Below are 22,554 nucleotides of genomic sequence, written 5' to 3'. Positions count from 1 at the left end.
TAATGATGTCAAACTAATTTTAGCTACCAGGCTACATTACTCTTAGTCCAATAATACAACAATAACTCCATTTGAAAGTGCAATAGTCAATATTTTTCATTTCTTAGTAGTACAAATAACATGGAAAATTATGCTGTAATAGAAAAAAAAAGTTTGAGCCATTGTCTGAAAAGAAGTTACTATGAATCTTAAAGAAATAGTTGGAAACCTTCACATGCTCATAAATCATGTATGTTATATAAAGTTGTAGCTTGGCTTTCAAGCAGTTGAATGGCTGAGTGCACTTTAAAGTCGTGTCATGAAAGCCCTTGTTAATGGTAACTCTACTGAGTATGTTAATTCTTGGTGAATGGGAGGGGTTTGGGAGAAGGAGGAGGATTTTTGGCATTTGGGGGTGGGCTTTGTGTACATAGGTGGACATTTATTTATTTATTTATTCCACAACCCTTACCGAACACACCTTCCACCTTTAAATGCTCTCATTTATCAGCATTTATCTGAAATATACATTCTGGATACCCAGACTGAAGATATACAGTATACCATAGGTGCTAAAGAAGGCAACTGGACTTGCTTGAAATCCCTAAAGACGTTTCACCTCTCATCCGAAAGGCTTCTTCAGTTCTGTCTGACTTCAGTTCTGTTTGACTAGTAGGTCACTGGCCAGGTATTTATCCTCTAGTGGACCAAAAGCAACCCTAAGGAGAGTCGTTGAGGTCACATGAGTTGTTGACCCTCTCAGCCCATGTTTACATTAGACCGTATCAGCGGATCATCAGATTAACGTTTTTAAAACGATTAGTGTGCACACAGCAACACCAATACACGATTTGCGTGCACATAGCAATACCAATACACGGATACGCTCGGCTCCGCAGGCATCCTGCGCTCCAAATCACTCCGCCCTGAACAGCGAGTGCCCTCTGGAGGGTGTGCACTCCGGCCTTGCGCAGCTCACAGAGCACGCGAGTGAAGTGAACAAGCTGTGATTCGGGACTGAGCCGCTGTGTGTGTGATCCCAGCGCATATCACTTACCACTTGCAAGTGGAAGGATGGCAAGCCTAAAGACAATCATAACTACACAATGGGCAGTATTTGCATCAGTATTTGCAGTATTTTCATACTTTTATACTCTTTAATGAAAGGTGATACAAGGCGGAAGTCCGCGCCGTTTTTCAGCAGTCGTGTCACATGACCAACGCCAGCGAATCAGGAAGGTGGATGTCACAGTGACGTTGTCCAATGAGACGCCAGCTAGAGCTCAGCACAGCGTATCCGCGTATTCTGAATGTTTACACAGCACCGGAGCTGACACGATCTGGATTGAATACGTGGACGCTGGCGGATTCCCGTTTCCCGGCGTTTCCAGGCGGTTTAATGTAAACGGACAGTGCATCCGCGAAGAAAACGAGACAGATACGGTCTAATGTAAACGTAGCCTCAGTCATCCTGTAGGTGTTAGGGTCACTGAAGGCCAGGTGTGAACAGTGTTAGCAGTCTAGAGGGTTGTTAGGGCGATCTGTGGATCATTGGCTGTCTCTGCCATCATGTGGGTCGTTGAGGTCACATGAGTTGTTGACCCTCTCAGTCATCCTGTAGGTGTTAGGGTCTCTGAAGGCCAGGTGTGAATGGTGTTAGCAGTCTAGATGGTCGTTAGGGTGATCTGTGGGTCATCGGCTCTCTCTGCCATCATGTGAGTCTTTGAGGTCACATGAGTCGTTGACCCTCTCGGTCATCCTGTAGGTTTTAGGGTCACTGGAGGCCAGGTATGAATGGTGTTAGCAGCCTAGAGAGTCATTAGGATGATCTGTGGGTCGTTGACTCTCTCTGCCATCATGTGAGTCACTGAGGTCACATGAGTCGTTGACCTTCTCAGTCATCCTTTAGGTGTTAGGGTCACTGGAGGCCAGGTGTGAATGGTGTTAGCAGCCTAGAGAGTCATTGGGGTGATCTATGGGTTGTTGACTCTCTCTGCCATCATGTGAGTCATTGAGGTCACATGAGTCGTTGACCTTCTCAGTCATCCTGTAGGTGTTAGGGTCACTGGAGGCCAGCTGTGAATGGTGTTAGCAGCCTAGAGTCATTAGGGTGATCTGTGGGTCGTTGACTCTCTCTGCCATCATGTGAGTCATTGAAGTCAGCTGAGTCTTGGTATGAATGTGTATTCAGTTTTCTGGGAAGTGTGCATTGTAGGTGGCTGATAAGTGGTGTCTCATACTTCAGTGATGGTCGTTCCAGGTTGATGAAGATAGCTTCTTTTACTCATCTTTCAAACCACTGGTCTTCTCTGGCTAAAATGTGTACATTGCAGTCCTGAAATGAGTGTCCTTTATTCTTGAGATGAACATAGGCTGCAGAGTCCTGGCCTGAGGAACTGGCTCTCCTGTGTTGAGCCATGCACCTGTGAAGCGGTTGTTTCGTTTCCCCAATCTACAGGTCTGTGCATTCCTCACTGCATTGAATTGCATACACTATGTTGTCCTTTTTGTGTCTGGGTATATCACTTAAAAACACTCCCCACCACATTTTCCAAATTACATAATATATTGCACAAGTAGGCGGCACGGTGGTGTAGTGGTTAGCGCTGTTGCCTCACGGTAAGAAGGTCCGGGTTCGAGCCCCGTGGCTGGCGAGGGCCTTTCTGTGCGGAGTTTGCATGTTCTCCCCGTGTCCGCGTGGGTTTCCACCGGGTGCTCCGGTTTCCCCCACAGTCCAAAGACATGCAGGTTAGGTTAACTGGTGACTCTAAATTGACCGTAGTGACCGTAGGTGTGAATGTGAGTGTGAATGGTTGTCTGTGTCGATGTGTCAGCCCTGTGATTACCTGGCAACTTGTCCAGGATGTACCCTGCCTTTCACCCGTAGTCAGCTGGGATAGGCTCCAGCTTGCCTGCGACCCTGTAGAACAGGATAAAGCGGCTAGAGATAATGAGATGAGATGAAATGAGATGAGATGAGATTGCACAAGTATTCATCTCCCATTGATGTCAAACTCCTAAATTAGATCTTCCAGAAACAGACATGGTTACAGAGTAAAATAATTCGCCTACATCTAGTATCAAACTACTTCTTGCTATCAAAATTCTTGCATACCTTTCTCTCTGGCTTACTTCCCCCATGTCTTATTTTGAAAGTAATTGAGCATGATATGATGAGATTGTCCTAAACAAGAACCTGCAAAGTACACATACTGTCTAAAAGAGTGTTTTTTCACCAGCAAGGCTTTGGAAACACCTGATGCTAAAATGCAGTTTCAAATGTGCATGATTACTCTGTGATGGTGTTGACGTCCTTCACGAGCACAAAAACAGCCCTGATGATCACTGCTGGAAATCTGATCAAGACCTCTAATTGTCTGCCTTGTTTCAGCCAAAACATTTTTTACTCCTCGCATAATTTATGGAAAATCAAGTGATAAAGCCTTCTACTCTCCCACAGATATTCATCCATCCTGTTTGTACCTCTGAGACCTGAGTAATCCAAATAGAAGCAACCTGTTCTTCGATTTCAAAAGGGAGTGTTTTTTTCATCTTCTTCCTCTGGACTCAGTTTAATGAATCTTGAATTGTGTATCGCTTTCCTATTGGGAAATTCGGGTAAAAGGCTACTAGTAAAAGAAAGCGAAAGTGTCATTAAAAGTGGTGAATAGCTGAAAGAATTCTGATTTAAAAGAAGACTGATATAAAAGATTGGTGTCCGTTTTGTGAACACCCATGACTGAGGAGTGAATTGATGTCTTTCAACTTTCCAAAAAACGATAATTTAGTTTCAGAACCATGTCGTTCAGCAAAGATTGAAATAGAATGAAATATTTTCAATTTGAGGAGCTCTTAATGCTTATTCAAACAGTCTCTGAAACAGAGTGATAAAGGTCAGGATGTCTTTTTGTATACAGATTGTAACGTCAGTTCACTTGTGTACTTTCTTTGATGCTTTAGATGCATCACCTATTATACTTTTTATAATGGCTAAATGTTATACTGAATTACAGTATATTTCAAAACAACACTTTCAATTTTGTTTTAAAATCCCATTTTGTCCTTTAGATTTCTGTTAGTGTCTTTTAATTAAATATAAACTTGTACTCTTTGCCCCTGTTTCTACAGGTCATGACATCACTATGTCTCAGTTTACATTAGTGACATAGAGATGTTTCTGAGTGAGATAAAAAAGAAAAAATACAAGAATAAATACATAACTTTGTATGCAAAAGTAAATGGGATGCACTCATTTTTAGATGATGTGCATCAAGGCCAGCCCCCAACAAGCTGTTGGGTTAAAAGCATGCAATAAACATTTTCTTACAACCCCAATTACAAAAAAGTTTGGACACTGTGTAAAACAGAAATAAAAACAGAGTGTGAAGAGTTGCAATTCATGGAACCCCTGTATTTAATTGAAAATAGTACAAAGACAACATATTAAATGTTGAAACTGAGAAATTTTATTGTTTTTTGAAAAATATCTGCTCATTTTGAATTTGATGTCAGCAAGATGCTTCAGAAAAGTTGGGACAGGGGCAACAAAAGACTGAAAAAGTTATGGAATGCTAAAAAAAGAAAAAAAAACCCTAATTTGGTTAATTGGCAACAGGTCAGTAACATGATTGGGTATAAAAAGAGCATCCCAGAGAGGCAGAGCCTCTCAGAAGTAAAGATGGGGAGGGGTTCACCGCTCTGTGAAATACTGCATGGGCAAACAGTGCGACAATTTAAGAATAACATTCCTCAATGTCAAATTGCAAAGAATTTGGGGATCACATCACTTTTGGTACATAATATCATTAAAAGATTCAGAGAATCTGGAGAAATCTCTGTATGCAAGACACAAGGCTGACAACTGACTGACACTGGATGCCTGTGATCTTCAGGCCCTCAGGAGACATTGCATTAAAAGCAGACATGTGTCTGTAGTGGAAATCACTGTATCAGCTCAGAAACACTTCAGAAAACCATCGTCTGTGAAAACAGTTCATTACTGCATCCACAAATGCAAGTTAAAACAAGATATAAACAATTTCCAGAAACACCGCCACCTTCTCTGGGCCCGAGCTCTTTTACAATGGACTGAGGTGAAGTGGAAAATTGTCCTGAGGTCTGACGAATCATAAGTTGAAATTATTTTTAGAAATCATGGACACCACATCCTCCAGGCTAAAGAGGAGAGGGACCATCTGGCTTGTGATCAGTGCACAGTTCAAAAGCCAGCATCTGTGATGGTATGAGGGTGCATTAATGCACATGACATGGACAGCTTGTACATCTGAGAAGGCATCATTAATGCTGAACGATATGTACATGTTTAAGAGCAATGTGCTGCCATCCAGACAAAATCTTTTTTCAGGGAAGGCCTTCCTTCTTTCAACAAGACAAAACTGCTTTCTGCACATATTAAAATTGCATGGCGCCATAGTAAAGGAGCCTGGGTGCTAAACTGGCCTGCTGGCAGTCCAGACCTGTCTACCATTGAAAACATTTGGCACATTATGAAGTGCAAAGTAGGACAAAGGAGACCCTGAACTGTTGAGCAACTGAAATTCAAAACTATAGCAATCAGTCTGCTCAGTTCCCAAATGTTTACAGAGTGTTGTTAAAAGTAGGGGTGATGCAACACAGTGGTAAACATGCCACATCCCAACTTTTTTGAAACATGTTCCTGACATCAAATTCAACATGAGCAAATATAAATAAATAAATAAATAAATAAAATTCTCAGTTTCAACATTTGATATGTTGTCTTTGCACTATTTTCAATGAAATATAGAGTTTCCATGATTTGCAAATTATCACATTCTGTTTTAATTTACAGTTGATACAGCATCCCAACTTTTTTGGAATTGGGGTTGTACAAAAACCATGCAATTCTATTAAAGCCAAGCTTCATGCTATGGACTAGGTCTCTTAAGAGACTTTCATCCCTATTAGTCTGTTTTACAAAGCCTAATCAGTGAGACAATGTATACTTTTGGTTTATTTGAAAGTTGTTTTGGTTTACATTCGCATACATGGATCAAGTGAAGATTCTGGAAATTGGACTTTCAGAAGTCTGGGAAGTAGCACCAGAAGTTCAGTCCTTGTTATTTATAGAAAACATGGTCTCACCTCGTATTCTTGCTTGAAACCATAGCACTCTGAAGTCTTCATTTGATTGATGTGCTGCAATAGGTCAGCTACACGAACAGCTGGATGCAACTGGCCTGTGTGGTACGGAGAGCTCTTCCTGCAGCAGTGGCGTCTAGGAGAACCTCCCAGCAGGCTGCTCGACTCATTCACTGAGCTGCGCTGGTCGGCTGATAAAACACACAGACAGTGAGTTCACCTGAATGCAGGATGCAGGGATGGGAAACAGTGAAGGGCTAGTGAATCGGAAAGAAGATTTCATTTTAATAGATAATGAAAAGTGGACATTAGCCAAGAAGCTACAGGAAGACCAGACTATTGAGAGATAAAGTAAATAACTACAAATACAGGACATGGTTCTTGTTTTTAAAATTTGTTTGCCAAGAGATTCTTTGGCATTTAAAACTTTTTTCACGACTGAGAATGCATGCATTTTTCTTTCCTTTTTTTCACCTGCCTGTGCAATTTTTAAAGAAGGTTTTAAAGAAACAACATCAAATGAAGAGCATTCTCTTTCAACTTACCTGAAATCCTCCATCAGAAAGTGACAATAAACATAAATAAACATCCTTAATTCTTCATATCTGGGCACATTTAGCCATTTTTCTTTCTTGTCTTTGATGAGTAGATGTTACACAAATCTAGAGATACAGTGGTGCTTGAAAGTTTGTGAACCCTTTAGAATTTTCTATATTTCTGCATAAATATGACCTAAAACATCATCAGATTTTCACACAAGTCCTAAAAGTAGATAAAGAGAACCCAGTTAAACAAATGACGCAAAAATATGGCATTTAGTCATTTATTTATTGAGGAAAATGATCTGATATTAAATATCTGTGAGTGGCAAAAGTATGTGAACCTCTTGGATTAGCAGTTAATTTGAAGGTGAAATTAGAGTCAGGTGTTTCCAATCAATGGGATGACAATCAGGTGTGAGTGGGCACCCTGTTTTATTTAAAGAACAGGGATCTATCAAAGTCTGATCTTCACAACACATGTTTGTGGAAGTGTATCATGGCATGAACAAAGGAGATTTCTGAGGATTTCATAAAAAGCATTGTTGATGCTCATCAGGCTGGAAAAGGTTACAAAACCATTTTGAAAGAGTTTGGACTCCACCAATCCACAGTCAGACAGACTGTGTACAAATAGAGGTAACCAAGACCATTGTTACCCTCCTCAGGAGTGGTCGACCAACAAAGATCACTCCGAGAGCAAGGCGTGTAATAGTCGTCAAGGTCACAAAGGACCCCAGGGTAACTTTTAAGCAACTGAAGGCCTCTCTCACATTGGCTAAAGTTAATGTTCATGAGTCCACCATCAGGAGAACACTGAACAACAATGGTGTGCATGGCAGGGTTGCAAGGAGAAAGACACTGCTCTCCAAAAAGAACATTGCTGCTCACCTGCAGTTTGCTAAAGATCACGTGGACAAGCCAGAAGGCTATTGGAAAAATGTTTTGTGGACAGATGAGACCAAAGTAGAACTTTTTGGTTTAAATGACAAACATTATGTTTTGGGAAAGGAAAACACTGCATTCCAGCATAAGAACCTAATCCTATCTGTGAAACATGGTGGTGGTAGTATCATGGTTTGGGCCTGTTTTGCTGCATCTGGGCCAGGATGGCTTGCCATCATTGATGGAACAATGAATTCTGGATTATACCAGCGAATTCTAAAGGAAAATGTCAGGACATCTGTCCATGAACTGAATCTCAAGAGAAGGTGGGTCATGCAGCAAGACAACGACCCTAAGCACACAAGGCATTCTACCAAAGAATGGTTAAGAATAAAGTTAATATTTTGGAATGGCCAAGTCAAAGTCCTGACCTTAATCCAATCGAAATGTTGTGGAAGGACCTGAAACAAGCAGTTCATGTGAGGAAACCCACCAACATCCCAGAGTTGAAGCTGTTCTGTATAGAGGAATGGACTAAAATTCCTCCAAGCCGGTGTGCAGGACTGATCAACAGTTAGTGGAAACATTTAGTTGCAGTTATTGCTGCACAAGGGGGTCACACCAGATACTGAAAGCAAAAGTTCAAATACTTTTGACACTCATAGATATGTAATAGTTTGAGATCATTTCAGCCCCAAGGCCTCTAGTCATTAGCTTTACCGGATAAAACTGCAAAACTTTCTCGAGCTTTGCAGTTTTAAAGCGGCTAGAGATAATGAGATGAGATGAGAATGAGATATATAATATTGGATAATTTTCCTCAATAAATAAATGACCAAGTATAATATTTTTGTCTCATTTGTTTAACTGCGTTCTCTTTATCTACTTTTAGGACTTATGTGAAAATCTGATGATGTTTTAGGTCATATTTATGCAGAAATATAGAAAATTCTAAAGGGTTCACAAACTTTCAAGCACCACTGTAGTCCTGGACTGCAGAAGCTCCTCTTGCCCCCCCGGTATTTCCCTAAGATTTAACTTTTACCTCCTAATTGTTGTAATCATAAAAACTGCCCTATGCCATCCCCAAAATAAGGTGTTATGTTGTCATTATGTTGTTTCAGGGAGTTTTGACATGCCATTGGCTTCACTAGGGATCTCAAGCTACTTTGGGATTTCCGTAAAGGCGCTTAGACAAATTCATATAATTCACAAACTGTGTGTGCTTGCATAACCATAAACTTTCAAATCATTAATTGATTTGACTTGGGGTTAAATTGCACTGCACCCACATATCCACTCATGATGATCAATGATGACTTGAGGAATTGCCTCGTCTCGCCCATATTCAAGAACAATAATTACCTCTCTTGTTACAATATAATGGCAAACAAACCAGAAGTAAAATTGCTTTGCTGTATGCTCTCAAGACAAATAAAGCTACTCAATTCTACTTTTCCTTTCCATGCATTTTTTTCCTCTGGTTAAATATATGTACTGATTGTACAAATCTCAATGGAAACATGGATCTACTGTACTTTTAATCCTGTAAAACTAATTCTCATCTCATTATCTCTAGTCGCTTTATCCTGTTCTACAGGGTCGCAGGCAAGCTGGAGCCTATCCCAGCTGACTACGGGCGAAAGGCGGGGTACACCCTGGACAAGTCGCCAGGTCATCACAGGGCTGACACATAGACAACCATTTACACTCACATTCACACCTACGGTCAATTTAGAGTCACCAGTTAACCTAACCTGCATGTCTTTGGACTGTGGGGGAAACCGGAGCACCCGGAGGAAACCCACGCGGACTCGGGGAGAACATGCAAACTCCGCACAGAAAGACCCTCGCCGGCCACGGGGCTCAAACCCAGACCTTCTTGCTGTGAGGCGACAGTGCTAACCACTACACCACCGTGCCGCTGTAAAACTAATTATGTGTCTTAACTCATTAAGTCATGCATGTATCATAATCAAAGCTATTACAGTTATACACAAGTCCAAGTAAAAGGTACAAATTAAATGTACAAAAATGTAGCTTGATGGTACCAACCCAGCAATGAGGTAACATGTAGTTTGGTACAATTTTTAGTGCTTTTTTTTTTTAAATAGCATATAGTAGTATAGTATATAGTATTTGTGCATGAAGATAAGTGTGTAGTCTTTTTCTTTCAGCTGCTCCTGTAAGGGGTCCCCACAGCAGATCAGCCTTCCCAATTTATGAGCCACATATTGGATTTGGCATAGATTTTACACCGCATGCCCTTCACGACACAACCTTCCCCAGTCTATCCAGGCTTGGGACTGGCACCAATATGCACTGGCTTGTGCAACCCCAGTGGCTGGGTATTTTACATCATCTGCATGTCTTTGAACTGTGGGAAGAAACCCAGACAGACACGGGGAGAACAAGCAAATTCTACACAGAAAGGCAGCCATCGGCTGTGAGGTTTGAACCGGGAACCTTCTTGCTGTGAGGCGACAATGCTAACCACTACACCAAACATAATGAATTGTTAAGAAGAAACTCTCACAACATAACCAGCCACATAATTAAAAAGGTCATCGGTTCAATTCCCTGGACCAGCAGGAAAAATGGGGGGTAAATGAACAGCACTTTCCCCATCCTCTACATCCAAGGTGGAAGTGCCTTTGAGCAAGGCACCTAACCCCCAACTGTTCCCCAGACATTGTAGCATAGCTACAACATAACCAGAGAGTTAAGAAGAAAATCTCACAACATAACCAGGAAGTTTAGTCAAAAATCTCAGAAAATAACCAGGTAGTTAAGCAGGAATCCTCACAACATAAGCAGCTAATTAAGTAGAAATTCTCACAACATAACCAGCTAGTTAAGTAAAAAAAAAAAAAGTCTCACAACAAAACTAGGTAGTGAAGTAGAAGATCTTACAAAAAAACAGCTAGTTAAGTAGAAATCCTCACAACAAAACCAGCTAGTTAAGTAGAAATCCTCACAACATCACCAGCAAGTTAAGTGGAAATCCTCACAACATAACCAGGTAGTTGAGTAGAAAATCGCACAACAAAACCAGCTAGTTAAGTAGAAATCCTCATGACATAACCAGCTAGTTAAGCAGAAATCCTCACAACATAACCAAGCTGTTAGGACTAGGACTGTTTTGGCCTCTAGAGGCCGCTGTTATTTCCTTTTCATGTCGTGTTTATTTTGGCCTCTAGAGGCCGCCACTGTTCCTGTGTTTTGTGTTTGTGTTAATTGCCTAATTATCTTCACCTGTGTCCTTAATTAGTTTGTCTATTTATACCCCTGAGTTCAGTCCTCTTGTCACGGAGTCTTTGTGCTGTTATGTTTATCTCCAGTTTCCTTTGTACTGTGTTTTTTGATCTTCTTAGCTTTTGAATTTTTGCACTTTGCTTTTCTTTTGGATTATACTCTTTGTTTTTTTTTTTGTCTTTTGTTTTGCCCTGTATATAGTGTATATAGTTTAAATAAACCTTTTGATTCTTTTTCTACTTCCGCCTCACGCCTCTGCATTTGAGTCATCCCCCTGGTGGCCTAGTGGGGGTTTGCTGGATTATCACACCAACGAACCAGGTTCGAATCCCAGCAAAACCCTAACAGAAAGACTCCGTCATGACCGACTCAGCAGAGGCTGCTTCAACTGTCTACCCGGCCAACCTTCAGGGAATTATGGCAGCTTTGACACGCTTCGGAGCGACCATGGACGCTCATGGACGTACGCTCACCAGCCAACGTGAGGCCCTCGCTCGCCACGAGGAACTGCTTCAGCAAATTGGGAAAACCCTGGCACAGCTGACATCTCTGCCTGCATCTCCTGCTCCTGATCCAGTTCCTGCTCCTGATCCAGTTCCCACTCCTGCTCCAGTGCCTCCTGCAATGCTGCCTTCTTCACCTCGCGAACCCAGCCTTCCTGCACCACAGAGGTATGACGGCAAGCACAGTGAGTGCCGAGAGTTCCTTACCCAGTGTCAACTCACCTTTGAGCTTCAGCCTACCACCTACACTACGGATCGCCGCAAGATTGCCTTTGTGATCACCTTATTAGCTGGTAAGGCGCGAGCCTGGGCTACTGCTATCTGGCAAAGACAGGGACCTGAGTGCTTTGATTTCCAGCTGTTTTCTGAAGAGATGCTTCGGGTCTTCGATCAGGCAGACATCAGTACCGACGCAGCCCGAAAGCTCATGTCCATCCGGCAAGGAGGAAGCGTCGCAGATTACGCCATCTCGTTCCGAACACTCGCAGCAGTAAGTGGATGGAACGAGACTGCCCTGGTGTCAGCCTTCCACCATGGTCTGTCTGACCCCATCAAGGACGGTCTGGCCTCTATTGGATGCCCAAGTGACCGCGAAACCCTCATCTCACATGCTATTCGTCTGGACAACAGGATGAGAGAACGCCACCAAGCCTTGAGCCCCCCCCAGCCTCCCTACCTCTACCTGGAGACCATCTACCTCCTTCAGTGACTGTCCAGAACCCATGCAAGTGGGTCGTACTCGCCTCTCCGCATCTGAGAGGGAGCGCAGAAGGAGGGACAAGTGCTGCATCTACTGTGGCAAGCCTGGTCACTTCCGAGCATCATGTCCCGAACTCTTGGGAAAAGGACCGCCCCGTCCAGCCGAGGGAGGGTTGTGACGGGGCCTACCCTCTCTCCCGGACTCCCTGGCCAAGGAATCTACATCCCGGTCTCCATCTCCTGGGGTGAGTCTGTCCACTCTTGTCAAGCTTTGATAGACTCAGGGGCGGCTGGGAACTTTATGGATATTCACTTCGCCCAAAGCATCAATATTCCGACTGCACCTCTTGAAGTCCCACTGTCTGTGTCTGCCCTCGATGGCCAAGCGTTAGGTGATGGAAGAGTCACCCAAGTTACTTCTCCAGTTTTCCTCCAGTCTCAAGGTCACAAGGAAGAAATATCCCTGCACCTGATTCCTTCACCTGAGTTCCCAGTTATTCTAGGCCTTCCTTGGCTTACTCGCCACAACCCTCGCATAGACTGGGTAACAAGCCAGGTTGTGGAATGGGGCCCTGCATGCCATGCCTCTTGTCTGCTCTCTAGCTCTCCTGTGTCTCCTGCCGAGCCCCCTGATCTCACCGAGTTATCTCAAGTTCCCACAGAGTACTGGGATCTCAAGGAGGTATTCAGCAAGAGCAGGGCCGCCGTTCTTCCTCCGCACCGGGCCTACGACTGTGCCATCGACTTGCTCCCTGGGACTACCCCTCCTCGTGGCAGACTGTTTTCACTCTCTCAGCCAGAACGCAAGGCCATGGAGGAATACCTCAAAGATGCCCTGGTCTCTGGGTTTATTCGACCCTCCACTTCACCTGCTGGAGCCGGCTTCTTCTTTGTCGGCAAGAAGGATGGGGGGCTCCGACCATGTATTGATTACAGGGGCCTGAATAAGATCACTGTGCGCAACCGATATCCCCTTCCGCTGATGTCCACAGCTTTCGACCTGCTCCAAGGCGCCACCGTCTTCACCAAGTTGGACCTACGGAACGCATACCACCTCATCCGTATCCGACAGGGAGACGAGTGGAAGACTGCCTTTAACACCCCGTCTGGGCACTACGAATACCAGGTGATGCCCTTCGGACTCACCAACGCACCAGCTGTTTTTCAGGCCCTAATCAACGACGTCTTAAGGGACATGATTAACCTATACGTTTTTGTCTACCTCGACGACATCCTTATCTTTTCCAAGACCGTGCAGGAGCACCGCCACCATGTCCGCCAGGTTCTCCAGAGGCTGCTACAGAACAATCTGTTCGCCAAGGCCCAGAAATGCGAATTTCATGTTCCCGAGGTCTCCTTTCTGGGATTTATTGTACAGACAGGCCAACTCCAAATGGACCCTGCCAAGACCCTGGCCGTCCGGGATTGGCCTACTCCCAAGTCCGTTAAGGAGGTTCAGCGGTTCTTAGGATTCGCTAACTTCTACCGCAAGTTCATCAGGAACTTCAGTTCTGTGGCAGCACCCATGTCAGACCTCACCAAAGGGACAGGTGGATCTTATGGCTGGTCTCCTCAGGCAGAAAAGGCGTTCAAAGACCTCAAGGACCGCTTCTGCACGGCACCCATTCTGGTTCTCCCGGACACCTCCCAACCATTCATCGTGGAGGTGGACGCCTCGGACAGTGGTGTCGGCGCGGTGCTCTCTCAACGTTCGGAAGGAAAGCTGCACCCCTGCGCTTACTTCTCCCACCGCCTGAGTCCTGCTGAGTCCCGGTACGATGTGGGGGATCGAGAACTGCTAGCGGTCAAACTGGCCCTTGAGGAGTGGAGGCACTGGCTGGAGGGAGCACAACATCCATTCCTGGTTTGGACTGACCACAAGAACCTGGAGTACCTCCAGCAAGCCAAGAGACTGAACCCTCGACAGGCTAGGTGGGCCCTGTTTTTCAGTCGGTTTGACTTCACCCTCTCATACCGCCCCGGCTCCAAGAACACCAAACCTGACGCACTGTCCAGACTGTTCTCTGCCACTAACAGGGAGAATGAAGTCGGGCCTATTATCCCTGTGTCCCGGATTGTGGCCCCTGTCCGCTGGGGTATTGAGGAGGCTGTCCGACGAGCCCAACGCCAGGACCCCGGTCCTGGGACGGGGCCACCAGGCCTCTTGTACGTCCCACATCAAGCCCGGGCCAAGGTTCTCCAGTGGGGTCACTCTTCCCCTCTCACCGCCCACCCGGGAGCTCGGAGGACCCTGGACTTCCTGAAAAGACGCTTCTGGTGGCCTAACATGGAGAAGGAAGTAAGGTCATTTGTCCTGTCCTGTGAGGTTTGCACCAGAACCAAGAACCCACGACAGCGTCCCCAGGGTCTCCTGCATCCTCTGACCATTCCCCGGCGTCCCTGGTCCCACGTGGCAGTCGACTTTATCACGGGTCTCCCTGAGTCACAAGGTAACACGGTCATTTTGGTCTTAGTTGACAGATTCTCCAAGGCCTGCCGCTTCATACCACTGTGCAAACTCCCCTCTGCTCTTGAAACTGCGAAACTTTTGTTTAATCATGTCTTCCGAGTCTTTGGTCTTCCACAGGACATCGTCTCAGACCGAGGGCCCCAGTTCTCCTCCCGAGTGTGGCACGGGTTCTGCAAGGTCATCGGAGCCACTGCCAGCCTCTCCTCTGGGTTTCACCCACAGTCCAATGGTCAGACGGAGAGGCTCAACCAGGACCTGGAAACCACCCTGCGAGGCCTGGCTATGGATAACCCGACATCGTGGAGCACCTGGCTGCCATGGGCAGAGTACGCCCACAACACCCTGCAGTCATCGGCCACCAAGCTGTCGCCATTCCAGTGCCAATTCGGGTTCCAGCCACCTCTGTTCCCAGACCAGGAGGAGGACGCGGGGGTGCCCTCGGTCAACCAATATGTGAGACGGTGTCGCAAGACCTGGAGCAAGGTCAGGAAGACCCTCATACAGACCTCCAGAACCAACCAGACTCAGGCCAACCGCCATAGAAGACCTGCACACGCTTTCCGCCCTGGGCAGCGTGTTTGGCTGTCCACTAAGGACCTTCCACTGCGGGTGGAGAACCGCAAGCTTGCTCCTCGCTACATTGGCCCCTTCAAGGTGGTGCGCAGGGTGAACCCTGTCTCCTACCGGCTCCAGTTGCCCCGGACTCTGAGGATCAACCCCACTTTCCATGTTTCCCTGTTACGGCCCGTACTGACGTCTACGTATGCCCCTGCCCCTAGGAACCCCCCACCCCCCCGCATCTTCCAGGGGCAGACTGTGTTCACTGTGAATCGCCTGCTTGACTCCCGCCGGGTCCGCGGCGGGTTGCAATATCTGGTGGACTGGGAGGGCTATGGTCCTGAGGAGCGCTGCTGGGTTCCTGCTCGGGATGTCCTTGATAAAGAACTATGTCGGGACTTCCATTCGGCCCATCCGGATCGCCCTGGGAACGTCAGGAGACGCTCCTAGAGGGGGGGGTCCTGTTAGGACTAGGACTGTTTTGGCCTCTAGAGGCCGCTGTTATTTCCTTTTCATGTCGTGTTTATTTTGGCCTCTAGAGGCCGCCACTGTTCCTGTGTTTTGTGTTTGTGTTAATTGCCTAATTATCTTCACCTGTGTCCTTAATTAGTTTGTCTATTTATACCCCTGAGTTCAGTCCTCTTGTCACGGAGTCTTTGTGCTGTTATGTTTATCTCCAGTTTCCTTTGTACTGTGTTTTTTGATCTTCTTAGCTTTTGAATTTTTGCACTTTGCTTTTCTTTTGGATTATACTCTTTGGTTTTTTTTTTGTCTTTTGTTTTGCCCTGTATATAGTGTATATAGTTTAAATAAACCTTTTGATTCTTTTTCTACTTCCGCCTCACGCCTCTGCATTTGAGTCATCCCCCTGGTGGCCTAGTGGGGGTTTGCTGGATTATCACACCAACGAACCAGGTTCGAATCCCAGCAAAACCCTAACACAAGCAGTTATATAGAAATATCATAATATAACCAGCTAGTTAAGTAGAAATCCTCACAACAAAACCAGCTAGTTAAGTAGAAATCCTCAAACATAACCAGCTAGTTAAGTAGAAATCCTCACAACAAAACCAGCTAGTTAAGTGGAAATCCTCACAACAAAACCAGATAGTTAAGTAGAAATCCTCACAACATAACCAGCTAGTTAAGTGGAAATCCTCACAACATAACCAGGTAGTTAAGTAGAAAATCACACAACAAAACCAGCTAGTTAAGCAGAAATCCTCACAACATAACCAGCTAGTTAAGTAGAAATCCTCACAACAAAACCAGCTAGTTAAGTAGAAATCGTCAAACATAACCAGCTAGTTAATTAGAAATCCTCACAACAAAACCAGCTAGTTAAGTGGAAATCCTCACAACAAAACCAGATAGTTAAGTAGAAATCCTCACAACATAACCAGCTAGTTAAGTGGAAATCCTCACAACATAACCAGGTAGTTAAGTAGAAAATCACACAACAAAACCACTTAGTTAAGCGGAAATCCTCACAACATAACCAGGCAGTTAATTAGAAAATCTCATAATATTACCATCTAGTAGAAATCCTCAGAACAAGACCAGCTAGTTAAGTAGAAATCCTCACAACATAACCAGCTAGTTAAATAGAAAATCACACAACAAAACCAGCTAGTTAAGTAGAAATCTTCACAATATAATCAGGTAGGTAAGTAGAAATCCTCACAACATAAACAGATAAGTTAAAAAAAAATCTCAGAACAAAACTAGGTAGTGAAGTAGAAATCCTCACAACAAAACTAGGTAGTGAAGTAGAAATCCTCACAACATAACCAGGTAGTTAAGTAGAAATCCTCACAACATAACCAGGTAGTTAAGTAGAAATCCTCACAACATATCCAGGTAGTTAAGTAGAAAATCTCACAACATAACCAGGTAGTTAAGTTAAAGATAAATAAATAAATAAATCTCCAAACAAAACTCAGTAGTTAAGTAGAAAATCTCACAACATAATTAGCTGGTTAATTAAAAAAAATTCTCAAAACAACATTAGATAGTTAAGTAGAAAATCTCACAACATAACCAGCCAGCAAGTTAAATTTAAAATAAAAAAATCTCAACAAAATCTGGTAGTTATGTAGAAATGTTCATAACATTACTGACTAGTCAAGGTTTTAAAAATATACCTCAACAACCTTGTTGGAAATGATATTGGATGTGATTCATCTGTATGAATAGCTAGCTATCAATGATTCATTTAGAGAAGGTGTAGTTAGTCAGATACTCAGGAAAGAACTGTGCTGGCATTTTGTTGCTTCATTTCTGTATTTTTCACGGGATGGGGCAAAGGTAGTTGGAGCCACTTTTATACCATGGTATGATTAAATCTATGATGTGTATGGTGTTTGGAACTAACGTTCCTGTTGGTTTGTGTTTGTCTACAGGGCATTCATTATAGGCGTATGTGCATACTCACTCCTCGCACTGCAGCTGTGCACATCCATAAAGGTGTGTGTGGTACGCTCATCCTGCTGCAGTGTGCCTTGGTCAGCTGTGCTGCAATCTAGTGAGCCTAGCCTTTGTTTCTTCTCTTGCCGATAAGGCATGGCTGCTTTGTTCATGTTCACTTTCTTCCTTCTGCAAAAAAGAAAAAAGATGGAGAGACATGAGCTGACATTGAATGGTAGAAGATACTGTGCAGGAAGCTGATGATCACAGAACAGATATGAAAAAAAGAAAATAAAAAATAAACAGTATTAGAATGATAGAAAAGCAGGAAGTCTATGGAAATATGGAGGAAGGTAATGGAGGAAGCGATCATTAGAGTCAAGCTATACAAAGGAGCGCAAATGAAGAATAATGGTAAAACAATACAAGAAGAAGGTGGATCCACTTACGGGTTGTAAGGGTAAAAATAGAAGTCCCTTCTGTGTAGCATGAAGAGCAGCAAAGATAGATAATGTAAGAGAAAGGGGAGAAATTTTAGAGCAAGAGAAAAAAGAGTGAGATGAGTTGAATTGTTTAACTTTTTTAATTAGACTTTAGGAAAGCAAGTGTTCACTGTCGATGATCGCTAAGACACATCATGCCTGCATGTATGTTGCCTTAACTATTCAATTACAAAATTAGCCTGATTTGCAGATTTGCTCCCTTTGCGCATCACGTCACAGTTTCACTTCCCTCATCAAATTTGCATAATATTTTAAAGCATATTTTTCAATGACTATTTATCTTTATCATAAAGCACATTACTCAGTGAATCACTTAAGCTAACAGGAAAAGTATGACGTGGTATGAAGTATAAGCAGTTTTAACTGGATTTATGCAAAAGTCATATTAATTAAAATCTACTTTAGATCATGAAAATGAAGTAATACAAGTCCTCTAACTCCAACCCTAGAAAACACGTAGGGTGGCTAGCAATATCATATCTTAATAAATCAAATAAACAACCCTTTCTTGAAGAACGGATTTTAATACCGAGCCAGGTTTATAGGATGTACTGTATATTGTTAAGGAGTTCAGGACAGAGAGGTGAAAAGGTATACGGGTTTGTGCCATGCAGAAAGACAAACTGCACAGCAGACAAAATCTCCTTTCAATGGATTTCTGGACATTCATCTAAAGAGAGTGGCTGTCTGGACACATTGTTAAGAGTAGACTCTGGACATTGACATATTTTGGCCCCTTTAAGGCGAAAATGTCATCGTGTCACATGGTGTCAAAAGCATTTTATGTTTTTCTGAGCTCTGGGACATTTATATTACTGTCTTAGGATAACAGCAGAGACAAGCTTCAATTCGACTGAAATGACCCAAATAGAGATGTCATGCTGGGACACACACACACACACACACACACACACACACACACACACACCCTTACCCTTTCTTGACAATGATTACAATGGTTCCCAGCAAAAGCACAAAGACCACTAGTCCTCCAGCAGAAGCTCCAAGTATCAACCCCATGTCCTCAGAATTCTGGGATATTTCCAGGGCGTGCTTATGATCCTTACATGCACCTGAAAGAGAGTGGACATTTACTTGATGTTACTGGACAGATAATAGTGATTGACAAAAAATTATCACCCTTTTATTTAATAATAATAATAATAATAATAATAATAATAATACATCCATGATCTGTAACCGCTTATCCTGTACAGGCAAGCTGGAGCCTATCCCAGCTGACTACGGGGCAAAAGGCGGGGTACACCCTGGACAAGTCACCAGATCATTGCAGGGCTGACACTTAGGCCAAGTTTACATTAGACCGTATCTGTCTCGTTTTCTTCGCAGATGCACTGTCCGTTTACATTAAACTGCCTGGAAACGCCGGGAAACGGGAATCCGCCAGGGTCCACGTATTCAATCCAGATCGTGTCAGCTCCGGTGCTGTGTAAACATTGAGAATACGCGGATACGCTGTGCTGAGCTCTAGCTGGCGTCGTCATTGGACAACGTCACTGTGACATCCACCTTCCTGATTCGCTGGCATTGGTCATGTGACGCGACTGCTGAAAAACGGCGCGGACTTCCGCCTTGTATCACCTTTCATTAAAGAGTATAAAAGTATGAAAATACTGCAAATACTGATGCAAATACTGCCCATTGTGTAGTTATGATTGTCTTTAGGCTTGCCATCCTTCCACTTGCAAGTGGTAAGTGATATGCGCTGGGATCACACACACAGCGGCTCAGTCCCGAATCACTGCTTGTGCACTATACTCGCGCGCTCTGTGAGCTGCGCAGGGCCGGAGTGCGCACCCTCCAGAGGGCACTCGCTGTTCAGGGCGGAGTGATTTGGAGCGCAGGATGCCTGCGGAGCCGAGCGTATCCGTGTATTGGTGTTGCTGTGTGCACGCGAATCGTTTTAAAAACGTTAATCTGATGATCCGCTGATACGGTCTAATGTAAACCCCACCACAGAGACAAACAACCATTCACACTCACATTCACACCTACGGCCAATTTAGAGCCACCAATTAACCTAACCTGCATGTCTTTGGACTGTAGGGGAAACCGGAGCACTTGGAGGAAACCCACACAGACACGGGGAGAACATGCAAACTCCACACAGAAAAAAACCCATTAGCCACTGGGCTCAAACCCAGAGCCTTCTTGCTGTGAGGCAACAGCGCTAACCACTACACCACCGTGCCGCCCAATAATAATAATAATCCTTGGCTTGCAAGTGATGTCAAAACAAAATAGAAACCCGGATGTCGGCCATGTTGGTGGATATACAAATGCGGTGTCAAGTGACATTCCAATCAAAACATAGTCACACATGCCGTGTGCAACTCTCTTTGTTTTTCCACTGCTTTAAGCGTTCTTTTAGCTCTGCCATATCTTTGTGCTGTATATGGTTGCGGTCACAACAGTACTCGTGACCATAGCACGTTCCAATTTTTTAGAATTCCGTCTGTGATTTGGAAAGAGGGCGAGGAAACTCTGAGGCTTAGTACGGAAAGAAGACGAGCACGGCTGAACAACATCAACAGAGGCTAAAACCAAAACATCTCGTCTTTGCAGTAACCATTTTATCTCAGGTGAGATTCAAACGCTTTCTCGATAATATCATGGAAGAATTTTATTTCATGTTGCTAGAATTTTACTATAAAATGAGTGTGCTTTTGTCGTGGTTCACTCGATCGTTGTTATAATTTTAACACGTGTATTACCATTTCGCTTCAAGAAGCATCAGCAAAATTATACGATAGAAACAATCCAGACTGGGCACCCAATCAGAAAATGGGCTGTGTTTCATCCAAGGCCGGACTTGATTCTTTGGCAGCCAAACCAGATAGAACGTGATATCTGGGTGCTTGATGGTCGGTAGAAGTGTCTTATCTTCAGAAAAGGGTCAAAACCACACATACTGTATCTATCTTCCCTTTGTATCAAATCTTCACTCGATCATTCAAATGGTGGTAATAGTGAGAAAATTCAGCATTGTTTACAGACACGCTTTCAGCGGCTGCTGTCCTAGTTGCTTTGTATATCCACCATCATGGCGGACGCTCATGACGTAGCGCATTTTGATCACGTAGTTGCAAGTCATCTATAATAATATGTAGCTTAATTCTCTTTCTCAGCTCAGGCTTGAAGTTTTGTAATACTTGAGTGTCAACTGCCTTAATACTAATAGTCATTAGTAGTAGTAATTAATAGTCAAAGTAATTCCTTGATCCTAATAAAACTAATAAGACAACAACAACTATTATTATTATTATTATTATTATTAGTAGTAGTAGTAGTAAGAGTAACATCTGAAAACATTTACAGTTGATACAGTATTAATACAGTTAATTACAGTTAAATACAGTTTACTATATTTAAATAAAACATACGTTTTTTTTAGTCAAACATATATTCAATGGGAAATCTATAAATGGACAAAACACAACTGGTTTGTACACATATATTTGAAATAAACATAAATTCCTCTGCTTTCACATCAGTGGAATTCAAGTTGCTAGATGTTGCCCACCTCCTGACTGTCTCTGCCTAGCTGGGATGTCAGTAGGAGTAAAACTGGGAATGTCGCGCCTCAGACTGTTTAAGCATTGCCTGCCTGTGCTCGTCAGCCATTTCACAAAGGCATGTGTCAGCATTGGTGACAAGGGCATGTGCACTCATGCTGTTGGCCCGCTGCATGTTTTCGACTTTACAGAAGGTGTGTTGGGAAAAACATGTTACGTTTGATGTCCATAAAGCCTAGCTAGTGTAGTGTAGAATTAAGTTCAGGTCGGGATATAAAATCAAAAACAAATAGTAAAGTTAATATAGTGTTTTAATATAGTGTGGTGTAGTCTTGTTCTTCTTCTTCTTAAAAATTTATATTAGACTCTATGGCAGTTTTATACAGTATGCTTTTTATAAAATTAGCACAGTGATAAAAGACAGTCTTAGCTACTTGCATAGGTTTTTTCATGTATGTGTCTCATGCACTGTAGCAGAGATGCCTACCCCAAATTTTGAATTTCAGTATTCTTGAAAACATTTTTCAGTATTTTGGAATGACTTTCAGTAACATTAATTTATGCGCATTTCCATTATAAAGAGGTGTATATACCAATATGTTTAACATTTAAATTATTAAAAAGTACTGTTTTGTGTGAATTGAATAAACAAAACATGAGCAGCCATCTCAACTGAATTTCCACTCAACAAATTTCTCGAGCATACAATATATCACATTTTTATAAATACAATAGTGTTCCCTGTTTGCAGACATTATGGTTGACTACCAATCATTGGTATTGAATGTAACTCCTCAAAAGTATTATATTATATTGCCTGGCAAAATGTTCTACCTGTTAACGGATTCTAATAAAATTAAAAAAAAAATTCTTATTTCATGCCAAAGAGAGTCCGACATTGTTATCTTAATGTCCCAATATATAAATACTTCAGCATAACGCTTCAGAAGAGACATTGAATAAAATGGCATTTATAATTGTATTTAAAACAGTGGAATGATCAATTTTTTGCCACAATCCCAACAGCACTAATCATAAAATTCTGTTTTTGATCATACTACATGTACATTTGCACTTGCAACACTGAAAAGACTTTGAATT

The 22,554-nt window shown here is 43.2% G+C and overlaps 1 protein-coding gene across 1 annotated transcript in view; it reads right to left on the bottom strand.

Annotated features, from left to right (window-relative positions):
- ptprua (protein tyrosine phosphatase receptor type Ua) overlaps positions 1-22,554 on the bottom strand; it is a 489,507-nt gene that overhangs the window by 121,662 nt on the left and 345,291 nt on the right. The window contains exons 12-15 of the mRNA XM_060904791.1: positions 18,852-18,990; positions 17,864-17,893; positions 17,443-17,600; positions 6,103-6,290 (exon numbers count right to left, since the gene is read on the bottom strand). Coding sequence (XP_060760774.1) covers positions 6,103-6,290; positions 17,443-17,600; positions 17,864-17,893; positions 18,852-18,990 — 515 coding nt within the window. The remainder of the gene's footprint in view (positions 1-6,102; positions 6,291-17,442; positions 17,601-17,863; positions 17,894-18,851; positions 18,991-22,554) is intronic.

This window comes from Neoarius graeffei, chromosome 22 (assembly GCF_027579695.1).
Source record: "Neoarius graeffei isolate fNeoGra1 chromosome 22, fNeoGra1.pri, whole genome shotgun sequence".
Classification (NCBI taxonomy): Eukaryota; Metazoa; Chordata; class Actinopteri; order Siluriformes; family Ariidae; genus Neoarius; species Neoarius graeffei.
This window is presented reverse-complemented; position numbering and strand designations above follow the sequence as displayed.